Here is a 27,007-nt window from a genome sequence, read left to right as displayed (position 1 = left end):
GGATTAAACTCCACTGCCATTTCTTTGCCCATTTCTATTGTTGATCCATGTCCCACCGTATACTTTGACTGCCTTCTTCATTGTCCACAACTCCACCTATCTTGGCATCATCTGCAATCTTATGAACCAACCCATCTGCATTTACATCCAAGTCACATATATGTATATATTTATACATTTATATTCATATTCATTGTAGTCATTTATACATAGATATCACACATTGTATATATCACAAACAACAGAGGTCCCAGCACAGATCCCTGCAGAATTTAACTGGTCACAAACCATCAGTCAGATTAACACTCTTCCACTCGAACCCTTGTGTAGGAAGGAACTGCAGATGCTGGGTTGAACCAAAGATAGATACAAAATGCTGGAGGAACTCAGCAGGACAGCCAGCATCTCTGGAGGGAAGCAATGGGTGACGTAGGTGCTGTCGTAGTTGTCGGCAGGTTAACGTAAGTTGTCGGCGGTGATGACTTTGTTTTATTTTATTGTTAAAGTAATGATTCCATTTTAAATTTTATGTCGGGGGGGGGGGTCCAGTCGCTGTTTTTTCGGTGACCTGCTACGACCATGACAGTCGCCTAAAAATAGTCTAAGTGGGACAGGCCCTTTAGTCTTCTATGAGTGTACCAGTCCTGAATCCATACAACCAGGTAATTACGAATCAATTGTGGTTTTTGTTACCGCATGTATACAGTTTACTCACAGTGAGTTAGGGAAAGAAAAGTGAAGGGCTGTTTCTGCAGGAGATTTCATGCAGACACGACCACCCCACTGTTACTAAGAAGCCTCACTTACCCAGATCGAGATGGATGTTGGGAACAAATGAATTGAGAAAGAACATGAGGATAACAAATCCCAAAACGCTTGAGCATTTCACCAGCAGGGCCTTGTCTATTATCCTGTGCTGCAAAAATACAATCAATAATATAAAAACCTTTGTGTAAAAATTGCAGTTAACTTTACAAAATCCAATGGTTCAGTCAAGGCAAAAAAATCTAAACACATTACCAGACCCCAGTCTCTGTGCACAGAAAGTATGATAGCATATAATCCAGGCACCGATCCACCTGCCGATCAATAATACTCTTTAGACATCTAACAGACTGAGAATTCATCTTTGATCATTTTTAATACTGATTTTGTAAAATGGTAACTCGAAACTCGGAACAGACATCTGCTCCAAACTGATGGAGAATTCTGTGATGTTTCTTGCATTATTGTTACCAATTGGTTTTTTTTTTATGGATAATCGCTACAAGCAGCAAGCAAGTGCTTCACCGATGTCATTACTTCTAAACTTTCTTATCTCCATTGGCCACACAGCAACATTAGCCAGCATGAATGAATAAAAATAGTATTATCCTGGCTGTGCTTTGGAAATAAGCCTGCTAAAGTTTCAGGTGAGTTTGGAGGCTTGGGTGGGATGTTTAAAGGTAGTTTAAAGATACAGCATGGAAACAGGCCCTTCAGCCCACCCAGTCCATGCCGACCATCCTTCGCTGGTTTACTCTAGTTCCATGTTATCCCACTTGCTCATCCACTCCCTACACACCAGGGGCCGTTTGCAAATGCCTTCCTGTCTTTTGAGATGTGAGAGGAGACCTGAGCACCCGGAGGACACCCGGGCAGTTAAATAAGGTTGAGGTGCAAACTCCACATAGACAGCACCCGAGGTCAGGATCGAACCTGGGTCTCTGGTGCTGAGACCCAGCACTACCATCTGCACCACTGTTTCACCCTAAGGTATGAAAATGTTAGACTGTGATATCTGAAGGGTACCGACCCGAAATGTCACCTGTTCATATATTTAGAGGTACTCAAGAGGTACAGTTTTTTCTCTAAATTAAACTGCTGTAACTATCAGGTTCTTGAACCAATCTGCACACCCCTAATTCTACCATGACAAGGGGACACTATCACCCATCTCTTGCACGACTGTCGACTTTCTATTCTAATTATGTTCTTTTTTTGGACAGTCTTCTTTGGACTTTAGACATACAGCGTGGAAACAGACCCTTCTGTCCACGCCGACCAGCGATCACCCCGCACACTAGCACTATCCTACACACTAGGGACAATTTACTATCTCCAGATGCCAATTAACCAACAAACCTGCACGTCTTTGGAATGTGGGAAGAAACCGGAGCACCCGGAGAAAACCCACATGATCACAATGAGAACGTACAAGTCAAGTCAAGTCAAGTTTATTCGTCACATACACATACGAGATGTGCAGTGAAATGAAAAGTGGCGATGCTCGCGGACTTTTGTGCAAAAAGACAAACAAACAAACAACCAAACAAACTATAAACACAATCATAAACACACACATATTCTTTTACATATTAAATATTGGAAGGAAAAACGTTCAGTAAAGTTAGTCCCTGGTGAGATAGGAGTTTACAGTCCGAATGGCCTCTGGGAAGAAACTCCTTCTCAACCTCTCCGTTCTCACAGCATGGCAACGGAGGCGTTTGCCTGACCGTAGCAGCTGGAACAGTCCGTTGCATGGGTGGAAGGGGTCTCCCATGATTTTATTGGCTCTGGAGTTGCACCTCCTGATGTATAGTTCCTGCAGGGGGGCGAGTGAAGTTCCCATAGTGCGTTCGGCCAAACGCACTACTCTCTGCAGAGCCTTCTTGTCCTGGGCAGAGCGATTCCCAAACCAGATGGCAATATTCCCCGACAAGATGCTTTCCACAGCCGCTGGGTAGAAGCACTGGAGGATCCTCGGAGACACTCTGAATGTCCTCAATTGCCTGAGGTGGTAAAGGCGCTGCCTTGCCTTACTCACGAGTGCTGCGGCGTGTGATGTCCATGTCATATCCTCAGAGATGTGGATATCTCCATCTCCATGAAGAGAAACTCCATGAAGAGAGCGCCCGTAGTCAGGATCAAACCCGGGTCTCTAGCGCTGTAAGGCAGCAACTCTACCGCTGCGACACTGTGCCACCCAAATTTATTTTAGAGATTCTATGTGTAATTTGTACAGAATTTATGTACAAAGCTCTTTTGTGTGTTTGTCTCAAGTCGATGTGCTTGTAGTTCAAGTGAACTTGGCTTAAACTTGTTCGAAGCTTTTTTGTGTGTTTGCCACAAGTCGATGTGCCTGTAATTCTGCTGCAAGCAAGATTTTTCATTGCACCTCTACTTCATTGTACATGTGCACATGACCATAAACTCAACATGACTTGACTGTACAAGATATACAAAGGGGAAAATCCCAGAGTAGCAATTCATTGATATCGAGTTTGGTGTTTAAAGCCTTGAGGTTTGCAAGTGAAAGGAGATTGACAGAGATTATAGGCCTCAACGTAAATGGCATACAATGTCTATCGTGTCACTTTGACTGTGACACACCATTTATCGTTTCATAAGAAACGTAAAGACAATGTCCACAAGGCAGAAAATCACCAACCTTCAGTCAGAGGGTGGTGAATCCGTGGAATTCATTGCCACAGAAGGCAGTGGAGGCCAATTCACTGGATGTATTCAAGAGAAAGTTAGATATAGCTCATAGGGCTAATGGAGTCAAGGGCTATAACAAGAAAGCAGGGAAAGGTTACTGACTTTGGATGGTCAGCCATGATCATATATAATGGCTCGAAGTGCCGAATGGCCTACTCCTGCACCTATCTTCTATTTTTCAATGTTTCTAAATCAATGGATATTCTTATGGCAGAGTTTGATAGATTCTTGATTAGTCTGGGTATCAGAGATCGGGAGAATGGGGTTGAGAGGGAAAGATAGATCAGCCATGATTGAACGGCGGAGTAGACTTGATGGGGCGAATGGCCAAAATCTGCTCCTATAGCTAATGAGCTTATGAACCAAGGACGAAACGGAGAAGAAAAATAGATAATTTTAAAAATTGTGCGTAGGACCCTTCACAATGCAAGAAGAATGGAAAACTAAGGGAGAAAGGATGATCACATCTTAAACATATCCACTGTCTCAACACTCAATAAAGGGGCAGGTAGTTCTTTCCTGTCCACACAAATAAACAAAGCTGTTTGCAAACCAGAAATGGTAATCACTATCTAGGACAATGAGGAAACAGTGAAATACCAGCTATGTTACTGGTCTAATAACCTGGTGGTCTGGAATAATAATTTCAATGTATAACATTGAATCCCATCACAGCTTGTGCAGATTTTAAATTCAAATATTTAAATCAATTTGAAATAAGATGATGGGGACATTTTTTTGTAAATTCATTTGGTTCCTTACTTTGAGAAAGGAGACTTCTCATATTTAATTGTCTGGCTCCAGGCTCATTAAATAAACGGTTGACAGTTAAATACCCTGCCAGTATCCATTTTAAGGGGCACCTGTAGATGGACAATATATGTCAACCAAGCCATGGCCATTCACAACCTGTGTATCTGTGTATTCATGTATTGTCTTTCCGCAGACTGGTTAGCACACAACACAAGCTTTTCACTGTACCTCGGTACACATGACAATACACTAAACTAAACTAATAAATACTTCCTGTAATCTTAAGACGTTCACAGGATTCCTTTGGACGAAGAGTGAAAGAATAGTTCTTCTCAAATCAAATTGTAGCAATTTAACCCATGGTAATAAGTGCCATGTGTAAGAAGGGAACTGCAGATGCTGCTTTAAACCGAAGGTAGATACAGAAAGCTGGAGTAACTCAGCGGGACGAGCAGCACCTCTGGAGACAAGGAATGGGTGATGTCTCGGTCGAAACTCTTCTTCAGACTGAAGAAGGGTGTCGACCCGAAACGTCAACCATTCCTTCTCTTCAGAGATGCTGCCTGTCCCGCTGAGTTACTCCAGCTTTCTGTGTCTATCTTCGTAATAAGTGCTATATTAGTCACAACAAGTAATGACAAATTAAAAAGGTTGTTACCGTTTTCTGTAGTTCCTGAATGTTTGTTTCCCAGTTTTTGTCTTCTTGTGAAATCTCTCTGAAAGAAAATTAACCAGTTCAGATGTTGAAGTGATTCATTCATAGAAACATAGAAACATAGAAAATAGGTGCAGGAGTAGGCCATTCGGCCCTTCGAGCCTGCACCGCCATTCAATATGATCATGGTTGATCATCCAACTCAGTATCCTGTACCTGCCTTCTCTCCATACCCCCTGATGCCTTTCGCCACAAGGGCCACATCTAACTCCCTCTTAAATATAGCCAATGAACTGGCCTCAACTACCTTCTGTGGCAGAGAGTTCCAGTGATTCACCACTCTCTGTGTAAAAAATATTTTCGCCATCTCGGTCCTAAAGGAATTTCCCCTTTATCCTTAAACTGTGACCCCTTGTTCTGGACTTCCCCAACATCGGGAACAATCTTGCATCTAGCCTGTCCAACCCCTTAAGAATTTTGTAAGTTTCTATAAGATCCCCCCTCAATCTTCTAAATTCTAGCGAGTACAAGCCGAGTCTGTCCAGTCTTTCTTCATATGAAAGTCCTGACATAGAAACATAGAAACATAGAAATTAGGTGCAGGAGTAGGCCATTCGGCCCTTCGAGCCTGCACCGCCATTCAATATGATCATGGCTGATCATCCAACTCAGTATCCCGTACCTGCCTTCTCTCCATACCCCCTGATCCCCTTAGCCACAAGGGCCACATCTAACTCCCTCTTAAATATAGCCAATGAACTGGCCTCAACTACCCTCTGTGGCAGAGAGTTCCAGTGATTCACCACTCTCTGTGTGACATCCCAGGAATCAGTCTGGTGAACCTTCTCTGTACCCCCTCTATGGCAAGAATGTCTTTCCTCAGATTTGGAGACCAAAACTGTACGCAATACTGCAGGTGTGGTCTCACCAAGACCCTGTACAACTGCAGTAGAACCTGCCTGCTCCTATATACTCCTATACTCCTATATTCAAATCAAATCAGGTCAAAGACAGCCCCCTATCCAAGGCCCACATAACTACTATTCAAAAATATGTCAAACAAGGACATGCTGTCGAAATATTCCTGGATGTATCCAGACCTGATCCAAGCAATCCCCATCGACAATCAGTGTCTGATAGCCGAAGCAGTCTCCTACCGCCTGGGTAGGCCACAACCAATGGTATGAACATTCAGCACTCCAAATTCAAGTAATAGTCCCTGATCATATTGAATGGCGGTGCTGGCTCGAAGGGCCGAATGGCCGACTCCTGCACCTATTGTCTATTGTCTACGGTTACCTCCCCCATTTCTCCTCCAAATCTTCAATTTTCCATTTATCCCCCTCTCTCCCGATTCCTTCCTCTCTTATCGCTCCTGGCGGCTTTCATTTCACTCCGCTATTTTTCCTGAATTGATAACCTTTTGGCACCATTCCACCCCCTAGTCTTTGTCGCTTACTCCACTTATCTGCCAATCACGCCTCCACCCTCATCCGTATCACCCTGTCACGAGCCAGACGTTGCCTCTCCCCCGCTTCTCTTTTCCACGCATCACCCTCCCCCCCCCCCCCCCCCCCCCCCCTCCCCTCCCCCACTCCATCAGTCTATTAAGAGTCCCGACACTCCATTCCCGCACGGATGGTCCCCAGCCCACTGAGTTCCTCCGGCAATGTTGTTTTTCCCCTCAAGATTCCAGCCTCTGCAATCTCTTGAACGTATATTTCTGTACTGTTTTGACTCTACGATAAGCTGAACAGCTTTATTGCGTCCCAATATCTTTTAGAGATACAGCCCGTAAACAAGCCCTTCGGCCCACCGAGTCTGTGCCGACCAGTGATCCCCGCACACCAACACACTATCCTACACACACTCGGGACAATTTACAATTATACCTGGCCAATGAAACTACAAAGCTGCACGTCTTTGTAGTGTGGGAGGAAACCGGAGATCTCGGAGAAATCCCAAGCAGGATTTCGGGGAGAACGTACAAACTCCATACAAGTAGCACATGCAGTCAAGGTCGAACCCGGGTCTCTGGCGCTGTAATACAGCAACTCTAATGCTGCTCCACCGCGCTGCCCCAATTATACAGCTGTTTCTATGAGATGTATAAAAACCCATTTGGTTTATTCGTGCCCTTTTGGAAAGCCTGATATGTTGTTGCATTGAATCATAGAAATCCTGTGGGCTACCACCTCAAGGCTCCAGAAGATATGAACATTTAAGGCCATCTAACCAAATTTATCAAGTTGACTTTTTATTTTGGATAGATTCAATAAACAGATCCTCCGACCTCCCCTCCTGCAGATGTGAAGCCAGCTGGCAGGTCCCAACTATTTTTTTCTCGCTTCACATTTGTGAGATAGCACAACTTTGGTAAACAGACGTTGGGAGATTGCAGTGGGAATTGAGGCGATGAGATTGGATATAGAGTATTAACCACGTATCCTGGGATGTCAGCACTTTCATATGAAGAAAGACTGGATAGACTCGGCTTGCACTCGCTAGAATTTAGAAGATTGAGGGGGGGAATCTTATAGAAACTTACAAAATTCTTAAGGGGTTGGACAGGCTAGATGCAGGAAGATTGCTCCCGACGTTGGGGAAGTCCAGAACAAGGGGTCACAGTTTAAGGATAAGGGGGAATTCCTTTAGGACCGAGATGAGGAAAAACATTTTTCACACAGAGAGTGGTGAATCTGTGGAATTCTCTACCACAGAAGGTAGTTGAGGCCAGTTCATTGGCTATATTTAAGAGGGAGTTAGATGTGGCCCTTGTGGCTAAAGGGATCAGGGGGTATGGAGAGAAGGCAGGGATGGGATACTGAGTTGGATGATCAGCCATGATCATATCGAATGGCGGTGCAGGCGCGAAGGGCCGAATGGCCTACTCCTGCACCTATTTTCTATGTTTCTATGTTTCTATGTTTCTAAGGTGAAGCCGGTAAAGTCCAATCAATGATAGTGCGAGGGTCCCCAATGAGGTAGATAGTAGTTCACGACTGCTCTCTGGTTGTGGTAGGATGATCCAGTTGCCTGATAACAGCTGGGAAGAAACTGTCCCAGAATGCGGAGGTGTGCGTTTTCACATTTCTGTACCTTTTTCCCAATGGGAGAGGGGGAGAAGAGTGAGATGAGGCAAAATATCTTCACCCAGAGAGTTGTGAATCTGTGGAATTCTCGGCCACAGAAGGCAGTAGAGGCCAATTCACTGGATGTTTTCAAGAGAGAGTTAGATTTAGTTCTGACATAGACTTAGCTAGACATTACACAGGCTAAAGGATTCAAGTGATATGGGGAAAAAGCAAGAACAGGGAACTGATTTTAGATGATCAGCTATGATCATATTGAACGGTGGTGCTGGCTCAAAGGGCCGAATGGCCTATTCTTACACCTATTTTTCTATATTCTATGTTTCTATGAGTGGCCAGGGTGTGACTCGTCCTTGATTATGGTGGTGGCCTTGCTGAGGCAGCGTAAGGTATAATTGGAGTCAATAACTCACAATGAGAACATGCAAACTGCACACCACCGACAGCAACAGCACCCGAGGTCAGGTATGAACCTGGGTGTCTGGCACTGTAAGGCAGCAGCTCTACCAGCCGAGCTGCTGGTAGAGATGGTACCAGCCACCCTGATGGAAAGAATCCCAGAGTAAACCTTCTCTGCAGGTGACTGATGAAGCACGGAGGCGCAGCGGTAGAGTTGCTGCCTGGCAGCGCCGGAGATCCGGGTTCTATCCCGACTATGGGTGTTGTCTCTACGGAGTTTGTACGTTCTCCCCAAGGGTGGGTTTTAGAAACATAGAAAATAGGTGCAGGAGGAGGCCATTCGGCCCTTCGAGCCATTCATTGTGATCAGGGCTGATCATCCCCAATCAATAACCCTTGCCTGCCTTCTCCCCATATCCCTTGACTCCACTAGCCCCTAGAGCTTTATCTAACTCTCTTCTTTCTCTGAGACCGTCGGTTTCCTCCCACACTCCAAAGACGTACAGGTTTGTAGGTGAATTGGTTTGGTATAACTGTAGATTGTCCCCAGTGTGTGTGGCATAGTGTTAGTGTGCGGGGATCGCTGGTCGATGCGGCCTGGGTAGGCCGAAAGGCCTGATTCTGCGCTGTATCTCTAAACTAAACTAAATCTAGACATTACACAGGCCCCATATTCATCGTCAATCCCCGTCCAAGCCAACAAAAGTTTAAATAAAAGTACCTTTGAAAGGTCCTCAGCTTTTTCCCAAGTACATTCTCCAGGGTGAGCACCTTCTGCATTAGCAGGCACTTTACCGCAGTCTCTTCTCTGCTGGCAGGGTTAATGCGCTGAGCTGTGAGTCTCCAAACATGAATCTCATGCTTCAACTCTGGGGGAAAATATCATAAAAAATTTTAAATAAACAGAAAAACACGGCATTTTAGAGATGTTTAAGAAGGAACTGCAGATGCTGGAAAAATCGAAGGTAGACAAAAATGCTGGAGAAACTCAGTGGGTGAAGCAGCATCTATGGAGTGAAGGAATAGGTGACGTTTAGGGTCCAGACCCCAGGTCTGAAGAAGGGTCTCAACACGAAACGTCACCTATTCCTTCCCTCCATAGATGCTGCCTCACCAGCTGAGTTTCTCCAGCATTTCTGTCTCTCTGGCATTTTAGAGATAGTAGTTTAGTTGAGAGATACAGCAGTTTATTTAGAGATCCAGCGCGGAAACAGGCCCTTCGGCCCACTGAGTCCGCACTGACCAGCAATTCCCGCACACTAACACTGTCCTACACACACACAGATTGAAAACCCACAAGGACAGCAATTTTATTATATGTGTACGAAGGAACTGCAGATAGACACAAAACGCTGGAGTAACTCAGCGGGTGAGGCAGCATCTCTGGAGAGAAGGAATGGGAGACTTTTCGGGACGAAACCCTTCTTGAGAACCGACCCGACACATCGCCCGTTCCTTCTCTCCAGAGATGCTGCCTCACCCGCTGAGTTACTCCATCATTTTGTGTCTACCTTCAATGTAAACCAGCATCTGTAGTTCTTTCTTACACAAAGGAACTGCAGATGTTGGTTTACACCAAAGATATAACCATATAACAATTACAGCCCGGAAGCAGGCCATCTCGGCCCTACATGTCCGTGCCGAACACTTATTTTCCCCTAGTCCCATCTACCTGCACTCAGACGATGAAGATGGACACAAAATGCTGGAGTAACAAAATGGGCCGGGCAACATCTTTGGAGAAAAGGAATAGGTGATGTTTCAGGTCAGACTGAGAGTCAGGGGGATATTTCTCTGTCTGCCCTGTCCACAAACACTAGCGTAACAAAGTTATACATAGGTGGGCTTTCCCAGAAGCTCTTATTTGCAAAACTGTTTAATAAAAGAGTATGTTTGTATAGTGACATTGCTTGTGTCAACCACAGTAGAGATGACTGGGTAATCCTCGTGTTATTGAGTCACACAGCACGGAAACAGGCCCTTCGGCCCTTCTTGCTCATGACGACCAAGATGCCCCATTCAAGCTAATCCTATTTGCCTGTGTTCGGCTCGTATCCCTCAGAACCTTTCCTATCCATGTACCTGCCCAAGTGTCTTGTAAATGCTGTTATAGTACCCGCTTCACCCACCTGCTCTGGTAGCTGGTTCCATATACCCATCACCTTCTGAGCCACCCACTGAGACCCTCTGACAGGAAAAATGTTCCCAATGTTGGGCGAGTCCAGAACCAGGGGCCACAGTCTGAGAATTAAAGGGGAGGTCATTTAAGACCGAGGTGAGAAAAAAACTTTTTCTCCCAGAGAGTTGTGAATTTCTGGAATTCCCTGCCACAGAGGGCAGTGGAGGCCAAATCACTGGATGGATTTAAGAGAGAGTTAGATAGGGGCTCTAGGGGCTAGTGGAGTCAAGGGATATGGGGAGAAGGCAGGCACGGGTTATTGATAGGGGACGATCAGCCATGATCACAATGAATGGCGGTGCTGGCTCGATCCGAATGGCCTCCTCCTGCACCTATTTTCTATGTTTCTATTTTTCTAAAATGTTGCCCCTCAGGTTCCTATTACATCTTGCCCATTTACTTTACACCTAATGTCAACGTGACCTGTTGATCACACTACTGTGCACATAATATGCATGTAGTTATACTCCAATCTCTGCAGTTTTCCGGGGAATAAATCCATATTTTTAATCAGGAAAAGTAGTCTGTCAAAAGTTCAATGTTTGCTGTACAAATTGTCCGTGTTTGCTATGAGACCAATGAGGGTGGCACAGTGGTGCAGCAGTGGAGCTGCTGTCTCACGGCGCCGGAGACCCAGGTTCGATCTTGGCCATGTGTGGAGTTTATACGTTCTCCTTGTGACCACATGGGTTTTCTCTGGGTACTCCAGTTTCCTCCCACAGTCCAAAGACATGCAATAAATTGCCCTAGCTTCTGCAAATTGCCCTCGAGTGCAGGATGTGGGGCTGTCCCACTTGGGCGACCTAATTGGCGAGTTTAGAAAAGTTTGAAAAAATGACATGTTGAAGACCTCCTTCGACTATGTTGAAGATCTCCTTTGACTATGTTGAAGACTAGCTTCAACTAGCTACGACTAACTTCGGCAAATTGGACACCGAATAGTGGAGAGGTGAAGACGACCTCCTTCGATCTCCTTCGACCTCCCTTCGACTATGATGAAGACTATCTTCGACTATCCTGGACTACCTACGACTAACATGCCGACCTACTGAGACTAAACCTACAAGTAAAAAAAGTATCGACTTTTTCCATGGCGACCTTTTTTTACTCGCGGGCATTTTTTTAACATATTGAAAACAACGCCGCAACCTAGCTGAGGCCTCGAGTACGTGGAGACCACTGTCGAGCATGAAGGAGAGTTACGAAGACCTCTTACGACCTCGTGTCGACCATGCTGCGAGTATAAGTCTCCAGTACAGTAACAAACATTTTATGCTGGGGTAGGCTAAGGCTGGGTTTAGTTGATAGATACAGCATGGAAACAGGCCCTTGACTCTCTCAATCTGAAGAAGAGTCTCAACCCGAAACGTCACCCATTCCTTCTCTCCAGAGATGCTGCCTGTCCAGCTGAGTTACACCAGCATTTTGTGTCTATCTTCGGTGTAAACCAGCATCTGTGGTTCCTCCCTACACAAGAGAAATGACCCTTCTTTATAACTGATGCAGTTCTACTCCACAATGTGGACCCAGCTTTGGTTCTGGTTTATTTCCAGCATTTTACCTCTTTTCTGAAACTTCTATGAAACAGAGTGTGTGTTGGCAGCAGTGTCAGTCAATCAGCTACAGTTGGGGGAGGATATGCATCTGTACTCGCATCTGACAGTAAATCACACAGTAAACAAAGTCAACCTCTGCAGAAAATAGTCTAATTAAAGAAAGGAGAGAGCAGAACATGAAAGAAAAAACGCCTGTAACTTTCAAACAAAGTGAAAGCAGAGCAATTTTACCAGTGAAGTGTCACAGACAGAGAAAGGTTCTATCGATCAAATCGTGGGTGGGTGGCGCGACTCACATCGCAGCGGCCTCTGCAGTCCGCCTGTCTTTTTTGTTGATGTCTCGTTTGAATGTACTTATAGTGTTTTTTTTTAACTGAGTATGTGTGTGGGGGGCGGGGGGTGGGGGGGGAAACTTTTAAATCTTTTCCCTGCACGGAGAACCCGACCTTTTCTCTGTCGGGTCTCTGTTGTCGTTGGGGCCGAGCACCGTGGAGCGGCCTCCAACCGGAACGACCTGGGGCTCCAGTCGCGGAACCTGCGGACTTACCCACCATCCGTGTTCGGAGCCGGAGGAGCGGTGGTGGCGCGCTGCTGTGGCCCGACCCTGGAGATTCCGAGGCTCCAACCGCAGGTCTGGTGGACAGTGACACCGGGAGCCCGCGGGTCCCTGGTGGGAGACCGCTTTTCGTGGCTTCCGCAACGGCGACTTTTCCCGCCTGAGTTGCGGGGTTGAAAAGTACCTGGAGCGGGGACTTACATCGCCCGGCGCCGCTTAACGGCCGTGGGACTTGCTAACGCCCGCTGGGGGGCTCCAACACCAAGACCTGGAGCGCGACCTTGCATCGCCCGGCGCGGCTTTAATGGCCGCGGGACACTTACCATCGCCCGCCGGGGGCTTTGACTCTGACATCGAGAGGAGAATGAGGAGTGCAGGGGAGAGATAAGACTTTGCCTTCCATCACAGTGAGGAGGAGATTCACTGTGGTGGATGTTTGTGGAAATTGTGTTGTGTCTTGGTTATTTTTTCTTGTGTGTATGACTGCAGAAACCAAATTTCGTTTGAACCTCAATGGGGTTCAAATGATAACAAATAAATTGTATTGTATTGTAAATGGGTGTTTTTATTCCATATCACAGCAATGAAGTCATCTTGTATGGCAGTGAAATAGCCCAGTCATCTTCACCTCATCCTGTAGAAGGTTTGTCATTATTTACCACATTCCAGCGGCACGGTGGCGCAGCGGTAGAGTTGCTGCCTTACAGCGCTAGAGACCCGGGTTCCACCCTGACTACGGGCGCTGTCTGCACAGAGTTTGTACCTTCTCCCCGTGACCTGCATGGGTTTTCTCCGAGTTCTTCGGTTTCTTCCCACACACTTGCAGGTTAATTGACTTAATATCAATGCACATGTAAAAAAAATTGGCCCTAGTATGTGTTGGGTAGTGTTAATGTGTGGGGATCGCTGGTTGGTATGGACTCGGTGGGCCGAAGGGCCTGTTTCCATGCTGTATCTCCAAGCTAAACTAAAATACCCATTCACCGAGCCCATGCCGACCAGTAGGCCATAATTCAATCCCACATATCTGTGGAGTCTTTTAAGTTCCTGGGAGCCATCATCCCCAAGGACCTTAAGTGGGGGGGCTACCATCGATTCCACAGTCAAAAAAAGCACAACAGAGGAGGTACTTCCTACGGCAGCTGAGGAAGCACAATCTGCCACAGGCCAATTCTACACGGCCATCGTAGAGTCTGTCCTCACCTTCTCCATCATGGTCTGGTTTGGCTCAGCCACCAAGCACGACACCCGGAGGCTGCAGCGAATCGTCCGATCAGCAGAGAAGGTTGTTGGCTGCAACCTTCCCTCCATTGATGAACTGTACACTGCAAGGGCCAGGAAGTGAGCGGGCAAGGTCATCTCTGACCCCTCTCACCCTGGCCACAAACTCTTTGAATCACTTCCCTCTGAAAGGTGACTCCGGACTGTCAAAGCTGCCACAGCCGGACAGAAAAACAGTTTTTATCCACGAGTAGTTGCTCTACTCAACAGCCAAAAATCTGTAGCCTCCCTTTGATCTGGTATTTTGTTGGTTCACATGCTTGATCAATGCTGTTTAATAATTAATGTTTTATTATTATTAATGTTTAGTGTTTTCTGAGTCATTCGTAACTGTCACTGTATGTCATGTTGTTACTTGTGGGCGGAGCACCAAGGCAAATTCCTTGTATGTGAATACTTGGCCAATAAACTTACTTACTCACACACGAGGGGAAATATACAGAAGCCAATTAACTGACGGACCTGCACGTGTGGGAGGAAACCGGAGCACCCAGAGAAAACCCATGGTAAAGTCAGGGGAAGAACGTACTAACTCCATACACACAGCATCCACAGTCAGGATGGAGCATGTTCATAAGGGATAGGAGCAGAATTAGGCCATCCGGCCCATCTAAATGGTGGCCGATTGGGAAAGGGGGAGATGCAGCGAGACCTGGGTGTCATGGTACACCAGTCATTGAAGGTAGGCATGCAGCTGCAGCAGGCAGTAAAGAAAGCGAATGGTATGTTAGCTTTCATTGCAAAAGGATTTGAGTATAGGAGCAGAGAGGTTCTACTGCAGTTGTACAGGGTCTTGGTGAGACCACACCTGGAGTATTGCGTACAGTTTTGGTCTCCTAATCTGAGGAAGGACATTATTGCCATAGAGGGAGTGCAGAGACGGTTCACCAGACTGATTCCTGGGATGTCAGGACTGCCTTATGAAGAAAGACGGGATAGACTTGGTTTATACTCTCTAGAATTTAGAAGATTGAGAGGGGATCTTATAGAAACTTACAAAATTCTTAAGGGGTTGGACAGGCTAGATGCAGGAAGATTGTTCCCGATGTTAGGGAAGTCCAGGACAAGGGGTCACAGCTTAAGGATAAAGGGGAAATCCTTTAAAACCGAGATGAGAAGAACTTTTTTTCACACAGAGAGTGGTGAAATCTCTGGAACTCTCTGCCACAGAGGGTAGTTGAGGCCAGTTCATTGGCTATATTTAAGAGGGAGTTAGATGTGGCCCTTGTGGCTAAGGGGATCAGGGGGTATGGAGGAGAGAAGGCAGGTACGGGATACTGAGTTGGATGATCAGCCATGATCATATTGAATGGCGGTGCAGGCTCGAAGGGCCGAATGGCCTACTCCTGCACCTAATTTCTATGTTTCTATGTTTCTATCTAGTCTACTCCGCCATTCAATCATGGCTGATCTATCTCTCCCTCCTAACCCCATTCGCCCCATAACCCCTGATACCCGTACTAACCAAGTACCGATGGTCCCTGCGCTGTGAGGCAGCAGCTCTACCGCTGCCCCACTGCGCCGCCCCTGTTACTGACCAAGAGGAATTTTGCAGTTTGCGTAAGAACGTCAAATCATTAAAATGAGTAAACCTGAGCTGAGATTTAAAATCTCTGAAGAAGAACTGAAGAACAAAAGAGCTGCTCGGAATAAATCATAAGATAAAATAATTGGTCGAGATAGTAAAAACATGTAGAAAACATCTAGTAAAAACAAGGTGGACAAGAAATGCTGGAGAAACTCAGCGGGCGAGGCAACGTCGATGGAGAAAAGGTGCAGGCGACGTTTTGGGTCGAGACCCTCCTGATTAGATGTGCCAGGCTGATGTAATTAATGGAAAAAAAGATTTTGTAACTCAATAACGTTTACAGTGCTGTAGATAGACCCTGTGGAGACCATCACCCACAGAGAGAACAGTACTGAGAACTCATCCAATTATTCCAATCAAGCTGTGCTCAAGTGCACCTTTCCAATTTGGAGCATTTGTCATGGGGTCACCCTGCCAATGTTTTCATGCCGTTTTGATTATGTTTCCATTACTTCTACTTATCGAGTCCACACACAAGATTAGAAATTGCTCAGCCAGAGCTGAACGCACTTCTCGGCATCTGCATACAATGGCGTCTTGCGCTTCTAGCGCTTAGACATAGACATAGAAAATAGGTGCAGGAGTAGGCCATTCGGCCCTTCGAGCCTGCACCGCCATTCAATACGATCATGGCTGATCATCCAACTCAGTATCCAATCCCTGCCTTCTCTCCATACCCCCTGATCCCTTTAGCCACAAGAGCCACATCTAACTCCCTCTTAAATATAGCCAATGAACTGTGGCCTCAACTACCTTCTGTGGCAGAGAGTTCCAGAGATTCACCACTGAGTGAAAAATGTTTTTCTCATCTCGGCCCTAATTTTTCGCATCGCGGTCCCACAGGAGCCTGAAAACTGTTGAAAGCCTTCTGAAAGTCCAGATATAACACATCCACAGGTTCTCCCCTATCCACTCTACTAGTTACATCCTCGAAAAGTTCTATAAGATTCGTCAGACATGATTTACCTTTCGTAAATCCATGCTGACTTTGTCCAATGATTTCACCACTTTCCAAATGTGCTGCTATCCCATCTTTAACAACTGACTCTAGCAGTTTCCCCACTACCGATGTTAGACTAACTGGTCTGTAATTCCCCGTTTTCTCTCTCCCTCTCTTTTTAAAAAGTGGGGTTACATTAACTACCCTGTGCTTCTTGGACGTGGCGGTGGAAACAGGGCCGCGACGTGAACGCTCTTTCCTTGACCCCCCCTTACCATTACTCAACGAGATGAATCCTGATCTTTAATGCAGTTGACAAATAGCTCGGAATTTAATCTAAACACATGTAGCCCTGATCAAGTTGTATAAAACAACGGCAATAAGTAGAACAGGACATCCAGTTTGATCAGGTAGAAGCAATATCATCCTCTGACATTTCCGTCACCTCCACCGCGATCCCACCACCATTGATTTCTTCACATCCACGCCCCCTACAGCTTTCCGCAGAGACAACGCCCCCTACAAAGCCTTGGTTCACACATCGTTTCCCACCCAAACCTCTCCCTTCTCTTGGTACTTTCCCCTGCAAGTCAAGTCAAGTCAAGTGAAGTGAAGTGAAGTGAAGTCAAGTCAATTCAGGTCAAGTCAAGTCAACCACTGGAGGTGTAACACCTGTGCCTATACCCCCCTCCCTCTTCTCTATCCAGGGACCCCAGCAGTACTTCCAGGTGCACCTCATCTAACCTCATTCACTGCATCCGATGTTCTCGAAGTGGCCTCCTGTTCTTCGTCAAGACCAAAGATAGACTCGGCGATTGTTTTATCGAATACTTGCACTCAGTCTTCCTCTTCCCATTCTCATATTGACCTTTCTGATCTGCACCTTCTCCATTGTCTGAACAGTGCCTCATATTCCACTTGAGTAGCTGACAACCCAATGGCATGAACATGCCCCTCCCCCCCCTCCCCTCCCCTCATTAAAACATAATATCAGTGGGCACTTCTATCAGTGGGCACAGTTTTACATTATCTGTCAAATCCTCTTATAAATTTGTCTTACTTCTAATACTATTCCTCTTAACCTTGCTAAGGAAATAATTTCAACATTCTTGGAGTTCCTCATAAGACCCCCCATTCCTTCTAACTTTATTCAAAAATCATTTCAGCTATCCAAGACCTTGAAAGACCTTAAATGACAATAGCACGGAGTACATTGGTCTTTAGTTTAGTTTAGTTGAGAGATACAGTGTGGAAACAGGCCCTTCGGCCCACCGATCCCAGCACATTAACACTACCCTACAAACACTAGGGACAATTTTACATTTATATATTCATACAAAGACAATTAACCTACAAATCTGTACGTTCTTTGGAGAGTGAGAAGAAACCGAAGATCTCAGAGAAGATCCATGTGGGTCACGGGGAGAACGTACAAACTCCATACAGACAGTACCCGTAGTCGGGATCGAACCCGGGGCTCTGACGCTGTAAAGCAGGAGCTCTACCGCTCCTCCACCGTGCCGTTAAGAAATCTTTTGAATTCATGTTAAGATTGATCAAAAGCCTCATCATCTACAAATCACTATAACTTAATTCTGTCAATATACCATGCAGAAATGACTATTTCTACGATGCAGGTATAAGATTGTTATAAAGAATCACAATCACTGCCTTCAAATAGCACAAGATTGTCTTCACTCGCTCTGTTCTGCTTAGTAGTTAATGTTTCTAAAGGGAAGAATTGTTCCGTTTTGAAAGAATTAGAATTGATTATTGAAACTTTTACAGAACTAGATGTTTCTTAATGCAACGTGGATTATTTTCTTAGCAATTGTTTACCACATGAGCGATTACAAATAGAAATGAATGGAGATTAATTCCTTTGAGATAATGTTTCTTGAGTAACAGTGCAAAAACCTATTTTATTTTAATCTTCTGTGCAATGTAGTTTAGTTTAGATTAGTTTAGAAATACAGTGCGTAAACCACTCCTTCGGTCCACCGAGTCTGCCTCGACCAGTGATCGATCCCTGCACACTAAGACTATCCTACACACACTAGGGACAATTTACAATTTTTTTTCAAAGCCAATTAACCTACAAACCTGTACGCCATTGGAGTGTGGGAGGAAACAGGACTACCCAGAGAAAACCCAGGCAGGTCACGGGGAGAACGTGCCAACTCCGTACAGACAGCATCTGTGGTCAGGATCGAACCTGGGTCTCTTGCGCTGTAAGGCTATAATATAAAACTTATGTTGTATCAATGCATATCAAATTTAAATTATTTTTATCACAGCAGATATTTTATTGGTCTTGTGGGAGTCCTGTGTTGATCAGTGATCTAGATGATTAAGATATTCCAGGTGGAGATGCAATGAGCCATAATGGATTAGCAAAAATGGTTCATGTAATCAGTTCACATGGTATTAGCGTTAAAAAAGTATGTTTCAGTGTTCCTTGGTTTGTTTTATGTGGGGGGTGGAGGGGGAGGGGTTGTGGAAAACTTTTTTTCAATCTCTTACCTCGATGGAGATCCATATCGTATCTCCGTCCCCACCGCGTCCTAACATCGCGGAGTTGGCAAACTGTGGAAACAGGCCCTTCGGCCCAACTCACCCACACCAGCCAACAAGGTCCCAGCTCCCCTAGTCAACTCCAAGTACATCCTGCCTATTCTGTGTTTTTAACTTTTTTTAAGACAATTTCATATTTCCAGCATATCGTTCTGATATACAGATAACCTGCCCGCAGTCAGTGATAAATGCGTTGCTTTTATGCTATCCGGATATTACTAGATTAATGCAAGTATGCAGTCGAACATTTCTCTGGACAATTTAAGATAACTATCATTAATTTGCTGATCCACACTGTTCAACCGATGTTGCGCTAAATATCAGGAAGTACTGTTCAAATGATGGGGTTGCTAATTTCATCATGGATTCGATCAGTAAAGTGGGGACGTTGCAATAAAAACACAATTTAAAAAAAAAACTTATACCGATTAAATAAATAACTTGGCCTTCAACGCCAAGCCATGCAATGCGACGCAGATTATTTTTCGAGTACAATTGCAGCCTCGAAGGCAACTGTTAACTTTTAAAATAGCCTGAACGCATTCGCTGTCTGTTGTTGACTGTGCGCCTGCTACATTTTGTCTCATTTGCGGCTGTTATTAGAATGTTGCGCCACGTCCTCAATTAAACCCCTTGGCAGCCGAGATTTACGGTATTACACACAATCTGCGATGGAACGGTGAAGTGAGAATAGACTTCGGCTTGTCTCATTAGTCTAAAGTTCAGGAGTCATCAGTGGAATGGAATCCAATTTGCAGGAGTCAAAATGCGTCGTCCTACACTTCAGCACGAAGGTATAAATGGGCCACATAATTCCGTTTTTTTTTTTCGTTTCACATTTGGTGCGTGTGATGATATATATCCCTCTAATCTTTCTATCTCCATTTTCAAAAATCGCATAATAAAAAGGCAAAGTCTCCTCATTTATTCCCTATTTTCAATTGCTTCAGTATATCAACCAGTGCAACCAAGTTTTATTCCTCTTCATTTAGTCCAGAGATCTATTTCTCTTTACATTCTCCTCACACAACCAGGTATCTTAAGTTTTTTCAGGCACAGAAATTGGTTCATAATCTTTGCTTCTTTCTTCGAAAGTTTCCTTCTGACATTTGACTCAAATGCTTCTCGCCAACAGTTCATTCCAGTTAGTTTGCCATCAATGCCAGTAATTTTCCATTTGAGTGCAGAGTCCTAGGTCAAACGTTGAATTGAGAGAAGAAAGCGCTTGGCTTCATATTTCTTTTCATATATCATGACTTAGAAACATTGAAACATAGAAAATAGGTGCAGGAGTAGGCCATTCGGCCCTTCGAGCCTGCACCGCCATTCAATATGATCATGGCTGATCATCCAACTCAGTATCCTGTACCTGCCTTCTCTCTATACCCCCTGATACCTTTAGCCACAAGGGCCACATCTAACTCCCTCTTAAATATAGCCAATGAACTGGCCTCAACTACCTTCTGTGGAAGAGAATTCCAGAGATTCACCACTATCTATGTGAAAAATGTTTTTCTCATCTCGGTCCTAAAAGATTTCCCCCTAATAATAATAATAATATATTTTACTGTCATTGCACGTCAGTGCAACGAGATTTAGTTTGCAACTCCAACCGATGAAAAAGAAAAGTAAAATAAATAAATAAGTTGTGTGTCGTGACCATCCGAGGGAGACAGTTCAGGGGGGGTGGGGGGCACTCAGCAGGGCCGGTTAGAAACATAGAAATTAGGTGCAGGAGTAGGCCATTCGGCCCTTCAAGCCAGCACCGCCATTCAATATGATCATGGCTGATCATCCAACTCAGTATCCCGTACCTGCCTTCTCTCCATACCCTCTGATCCCCTTAGCCACAAGGGCCACATCTAACTCACTCTTAAATATAGCCAATGAACTAGCCTCGACTACCCTCTGTGGCAGAGAGTTCCAGAGATTCACCACTCTCTGTGTGAAAAAAGTTCTCCTCATCTCGGTTTTAAAGGATTTCCCCCTTATCCTTAAGCTGTGACCCCTTGTCCTGGACTTCCCCAACATCGGGAACAATCTTCCTGCATCTAGCCTGTCCAACCCTTTAAGAATTTTGTAAGTTTCTATAAGATCCCCTCTCAATCTCCTAAATTCTAGAGAGTACAAACCAAGTCTATCCAGTCTTTCTTCATAAGACAGTCCTGATATCCCAGGAATCAGTCTGGTGAACCTTCTCTGCACTCCCTCTATGGCAATAATGTCCTTCCTCAGATTTGGAGACCAAATCTGTACGCAATACTCCAGGTGTGGTCTCACCAAGACCCTGTACAACTGCAGTAGAACCTCCCTGCTCCTATACTCAAATCCTTTTGCGGTTCAGAGCCGCTCTTGGAATAAACTGTGAACCCTTGTTCTGGACTTCCCCAACATCGGGAATAATCTTCCTACATCTAGCCTGTCCAACCCCTTAAGAATTTGGTAAGTTTCTATAAGATCAATAATCACTTCACAATAAGGAAGAAAGTATCCAATAATAACTGACATAGAAACATAGAAAATAGATGCAGGAGGAGGCCATTCGGCCCTTCGACACTTCGGAAACATTTATGGTGGCTAATATCAAAATGCACCTCCTCCTCGTCCATTGCCAGAGTGGGCCCACACGCGAACTTCAGGAACAGCAACCCAGTTTCGACCCAACGCGGTGAACAATAAGTTCTCCAATTTTAAATAACTTCGACAAACCCTTCTCTTTTCTCTCCCCGTTCTGCTCCCCAACCCATTCCCACCTGTGAACCAGTTTCTGCCCCCCCTCCCCATTCCTCCACTAAGAGTCTAACTAGCTTCGATATTCACAATTACATATCCCTCTTAGGCTCACATGTGCTCCTATGTCTAACCCTCGACCAACAATCTGCCTATCAGGAAACCCCCGCACCCGAGATCATCTGTTGCCAGCCGTGAGTTACTCTGCCTCTTGATGCTTCCATTTTTTTAATCCACTCCTCCTCACCACAATAATCTGAAGAAGGTTTCCCGACCCGAAACATAGATACATAGAAAATAGTTGCAGGAGTAGGCCATTCGGCCCTTCGAGCCTGCACCGCCATTCAATATGATCATGGCTGATCATCCAACTCAGTATCCTGTACCTGTCTTCTCTCCATACCCCCTGATCCCTTTAGCCACAAGGGCCACATATAACTCCCTCTTAAATATAGCCAATGAACTGTGGCCTCAGCTACCTTCTGTGGCAGAGAGTTCCAGAGATTTACCACTCTCTGTGTGAAAAATGTTTTTCTCATCTCGGTCTTAAAGGATTTCCCCCTTATCCTTAAACTGTGACCCCAGAGATGCTGCCTGATCTGCTCAGCTACCCCAGCATTTTGTGTCCACCTTTGGTAAGAGCCAGCATCTGCAGCTCCATAGTATTACATCAAAATCTGCCACTTCCTCTGTATCTATGGCTGGATATAGATCGATCAATTGCCCAAATCCTTTGAGTTAGAGTTAATGGCAAGGCGAGTGTGAAGAGCAACTGTAAAATAATATCAAGCAGCCCCAAATTACTGTTAGGGTAACAGCACACTAATACACCTCAGGCCACAGTAATAGAAGCAGATCAGAGCGACTCTAGGAACAGTGGCAACAATTTTAACTTCTGATTCTGGTAAATCTGAACAGGTGACAGTTAAAAGCAGGATAATTATGACAATCTTCTGATTCCACTGCATTCCCACTGTGGCCTGATATTATCTTGCTATTTTCTGCATGAGAAAGGTTCCCCCAGGCTTGACCATTGCAATGCAGTCCACAATCTCAAACCGGATTCTGAGAAAGGCATAACTGGTCAAGAGGCCAAGAGAAGGTTACACAAAAAAGCTGGAGAAACTCAGCGGGTGCAGCAGCATCTATGAAGCGAAGGAAATAGGCAACGTTTCGGCCCAAAACGTTACCTATTTCCTTCGCTCCAAAGATGCTGCTGCACCCGCTGAGTTTCTCCAGCTTTTTTGTGTAATCTTCGATTCTCCAGCATCTGCAGTACCCTCTTAAACAAGAGGCCAAGAGAAACCCAGCTAAATCAGTGTACGGAGGAGCAGGAATGCCTTGGTTCCCACTTATCCTGGACCACCCCAGCCTCGATTGTCCCAGGAGCGCCGGGGAGATGGCCAGCCCTGCCTGCAGTCTGTTCGTTTTTTCATCTCTTTGTTAATTTAGTGTTTGTTAAAAGTTTGATTTAATGTAAGTGGGATAGGGGGATCGGGGGAAACATTTTATTCCAGGTTCTTACCTTCCCGGAGATGTGATCATTTTTCGGATCACATTCTCCGGGCTCTGCGGCCTACCATCGCTGGAGCTGGGAGCCGCCTCGGACTGTCGTGAGCCCCACCGCGGGGCGCGGACTTAACATCGGAGCGGATCCCTTGCCTGGGATCGCTCCCACCGCGGCCTGCGGACTTACCATCAAGGGCTCGCAGTCTCGGGAGAGGCCGAGTCAGGAGCTCCATCGCCACAGAAGGTTCAACCAGCCCCAACGCGAGGTTTGATCGCCCGACGCGGGGTAGCTGATATCCCCCCGATGCAGGAGCTGAACGCCTCGACGCGGAGGGCCCTAACGCCGCCGGCTATGGGAGTCAAGATCCCGTCAACGGGGACTCGAGGCCCCCGACCAAGGAAGAACACAAGGGAAGGACTTGAACTTTATTTCGCCTTCCATCACAGTGAGGAATGTGTTGGAGTCACTGTGGTGGATGTTCATGTTAAAATGTGTTTTTGAGTGATCTGTTGCTTTTAATTGTATGACTGACCTGGCCAATGTTGCAAAACATACTTGGCGAATAAAATCTGATTCTGATTCTGGTTCTGAAAGGACGGCATGGTGTCGCACTAGTAAAGCTACTGTATTATTGCGCCAGAGACCCTGGTTCGATCCTGACTACGGGCGCTGTCTGTAGGGAATTTGTACTTTCTCGATGTGACCTGCGTGGGTTTTCACCGAGATCTTCGGTTTCCTCCCGCACTCTAAAGACATACAGGTTTGTAAGTTAATTCGGCTTGGTAGAAATGTAGAATTGTCCTTAGTGTATGTAGCATAGTGTTAGTGTGCGGGGATTGCTGGTCGGCATGGACTCGGTGGGGCGAAGGGCCTATTTCCACACTGTATGTCTAAACTAAACTAAACTAAACCCTAGATTTCCACTAGATCCCGGTTGGAATCTATTGTAATGGTTCAATAGTACCTTATTGCCACGTATGCACAGAACAGTGAAATTCCTTTCCACAACCACAAAATGCACAGTCGCCACTATTTTGACACCGTTTTTTAAAAAAAGAATAAAACACAAACAGTGCAAAGCCCAGTCTATCTGTTGGATGTCCTGGAATGACACCGATCCAGGTAAGCCCGACCCAACATCCCTCTCCTCTGCCGACCGCCTCTGTGTCCCGGGGGCGATCTTGAAGGCGCTGGAGCCAATACCCCTCTCCTCCCGGCCCACTCCTCATGTCTGTCACCACCAGCAGCTCTCTCCACAAGTGTATGACTTTGGACCCAAATTGGACAAATTTGTCGCCCAAATTGCCAGTCCTACCCCACCCAGGTTCAAGAAGGAAGTGAAGGGAATTGATGGAAATAAAGCCCAGTTGATACTCCAATCTGAAGACTTCCCTGTTATAGTTTAGGATTGGTTAGGATTTAGGACTCTTGCTTCCTTCCTCTACTCTAATTTTGTTCAGATCAGTAGCATAAACACGCAATGCTTTCAGAAACATTTAGACAGGTACATGGATGGGACAGGTTTAGAGGGATATGGGCCAGGCGGGACCAGTGTAGAATGGAAATATTGGCCAGTGTGGGCAGGTTGGGTGGAGGGGCCTATTGCCACACGACTCTATTCAATTCAATTCAATTCAAAGCACTTTATTCGTCCCCGAGGGGCAATTTAAAAAGGCGCATTACAGTAGCTTTTTAAAAAGGGACACAATCAACAAACATAAGCAGCACGCATACTGCACAATCAACCAGCACACGCATTTCACAGACACACTGCACAATCACACATCAACATTCAACACATAGCAATAGTTTTAAAGTGCTTCCTAAGTGCTTCAATTAAAATAGTGCATATAGAAGGTTATTTCATTTCATATGTTCATGAGTCAGTGATCAGCATTAAAAAGCTGGACAGCCCTGGGGATGAAGGTTGCCTTCCTCCTCTGTGTCCGGCAACCCGGACAGTGGAGTATGTGTCCTGAGGGGAGCCACTCAAACTCAGGAAACAGGATGTGAGAGTGGTCCTGAAGAATCCTGCGTGTTAACTTTACAGACTGTTGGTCGCATAGGGCAGTGAGAGTTCGGACGGGCTGCTCAATGATTTTTGAGCAGACCTTGACCACATTCAACAGGCGGTTTCTGTTTTGCAGGGTGATGGAGTGGAACCAGCTAGTGAAAGAGAAGGTTATTACATTTTCAATGAATGCGTAGTAGAATGTAGTGAGAATGTCTTTGTTAATCCCAAATGACTTCAGCTTCCTGAGTAGGTACTGTCTCTGGTGGCACTTTTTAAGGATTTCCTCTATGTTAGAGGAAAACCTTAGCAGGTTGTCGAAGGCTGTTCCCAGGTATTTGTATACCTCCACTATCTCCACTGGCTCCTGCTGGATGATAGTGGTGGCTGCCTCAGCCATCTGTCTCTGTTGGGGGGAGAAAGTCACAATCATGTCCTTGGTTTTGCTTATATTTAGCTCAAGACAAGACTTTTCACACCATACTATAAAGTCCTGCAGGGCTGAGCTGTGATGTTGTGTGTGGCTGGGAAGAAGAGACAGGAGAACTGTGTCATCAGCAAATTTTACAAAGTGGCAGTTTGGCTGGGTGGATCTGCAGTCATCAGTGTAGAGAATGAAGAGAAGTGGGGAAAGGACACAGCCTTGTGGAGAGCCAGTGAAGGTGAAGAGGGTGTCGGACAAGGTGTGGTTCACCAACACCCTCTGTGATCTGTTGGTGAGGAAGTCTATAATCCACAGAGTGAGTTGGTGGTTGAGGTGGAAGCGGGTGATGAGCTTCTCAGCCAAAATATGTGGCTGCATGGTGTTGAATGCTGATGAGAAGTCTACAAACAGAAGTCTGGCTGTGGCCTTGGGGATTTCCAGATGCTTATGGATGGTGTTTAAGATGAATATTTTTGCGTCATCGACACCCCTGCCAGCCTGGTAAGCAAACTGCAATGGATCCATCATCGAGCCAGTTGCCTTGGTGATGTGCTCCTTGATGATCCTCTCCATGGCCTTCATGATCAGGGAGGTGAGAGCCACCGGTCTAAGGTCATTCAGGACCTTGGTGGTGCCCTTCTTTGGGATGGGGATCACTGTTGAGTTTTTCCACATCGCGGGGACTGTGCTGCTGGTCAAAGCGCCCTGGAACAGATGCTGAAACACACCTCCCAGCTGCTCAGCACAGTGCCATAGGGTCCGCCCACAGATGTTGTCAGGCCCTGGAGCTGTGTTCTTTTTAGTCCTTTTGAGGGCTCTCACCACCTCAGATATGTTGATGTTGAGGCCGGAGTCATCAGGTCTGAGTGTGGAGACGATTGATTCTAGCTGGGTGCTATTGTCCTTTTCAAATCCGGTGTAGAAGGAGTTGAGATCATTCGGGAGTGAAGTGAAGCTGCTTCCTGCTACCTGAATGGGCTTGCGGCTGGTAGAGACAGAGTTCACTGCTGCCATGTTCTTGAGGCCCTGCCAAGCCGCACGGAGGTTCCCTTTTCCAAAGGTCTGCTCCACTTTGTTCTTATATTTCAGCTTGGCAATTTTTATGGCCCGCTTGACCTCTCTGTTTACCTCCTTCTTCTCAGCTTCAGAACCGGTAAAACATGTTCTCTTTTTCGTATTCAGTATGTTTTTTAGATCTTTAGTCACCCAGGGTTTATTGTTAGGGAAGATTGTGACTTTCTTGGAGGGGATAATATTGTCTACACAGAAAGTGATGTAT

The 27,007-nt window shown here is 45.6% G+C and overlaps 1 protein-coding gene across 1 annotated transcript in view; it reads right to left on the bottom strand.

Annotated features, from left to right (window-relative positions):
- The window catches only part of oca2 (oculocutaneous albinism II), a 358,288-nt gene that overhangs the window by 99,479 nt on the left and 231,802 nt on the right, over positions 1-27,007 (bottom strand). The window contains exons 16-18 of the mRNA XM_055636431.1: positions 9,101-9,248; positions 4,892-4,949; positions 808-916 (exon numbers count right to left, since the gene is read on the bottom strand). Of these exons, the coding sequence (XP_055492406.1) occupies positions 808-916; positions 4,892-4,949; positions 9,101-9,248 (315 nt within the window). The remainder of the gene's footprint in view (positions 1-807; positions 917-4,891; positions 4,950-9,100; positions 9,249-27,007) is intronic.

Source organism: Leucoraja erinacea, chromosome 6, assembly GCF_028641065.1.
Source record: "Leucoraja erinacea ecotype New England chromosome 6, Leri_hhj_1, whole genome shotgun sequence".
Lineage (NCBI taxonomy): Eukaryota > Metazoa > Chordata > Chondrichthyes > Rajiformes > Rajidae > Leucoraja > Leucoraja erinaceus.
This window is presented reverse-complemented; position numbering and strand designations above follow the sequence as displayed.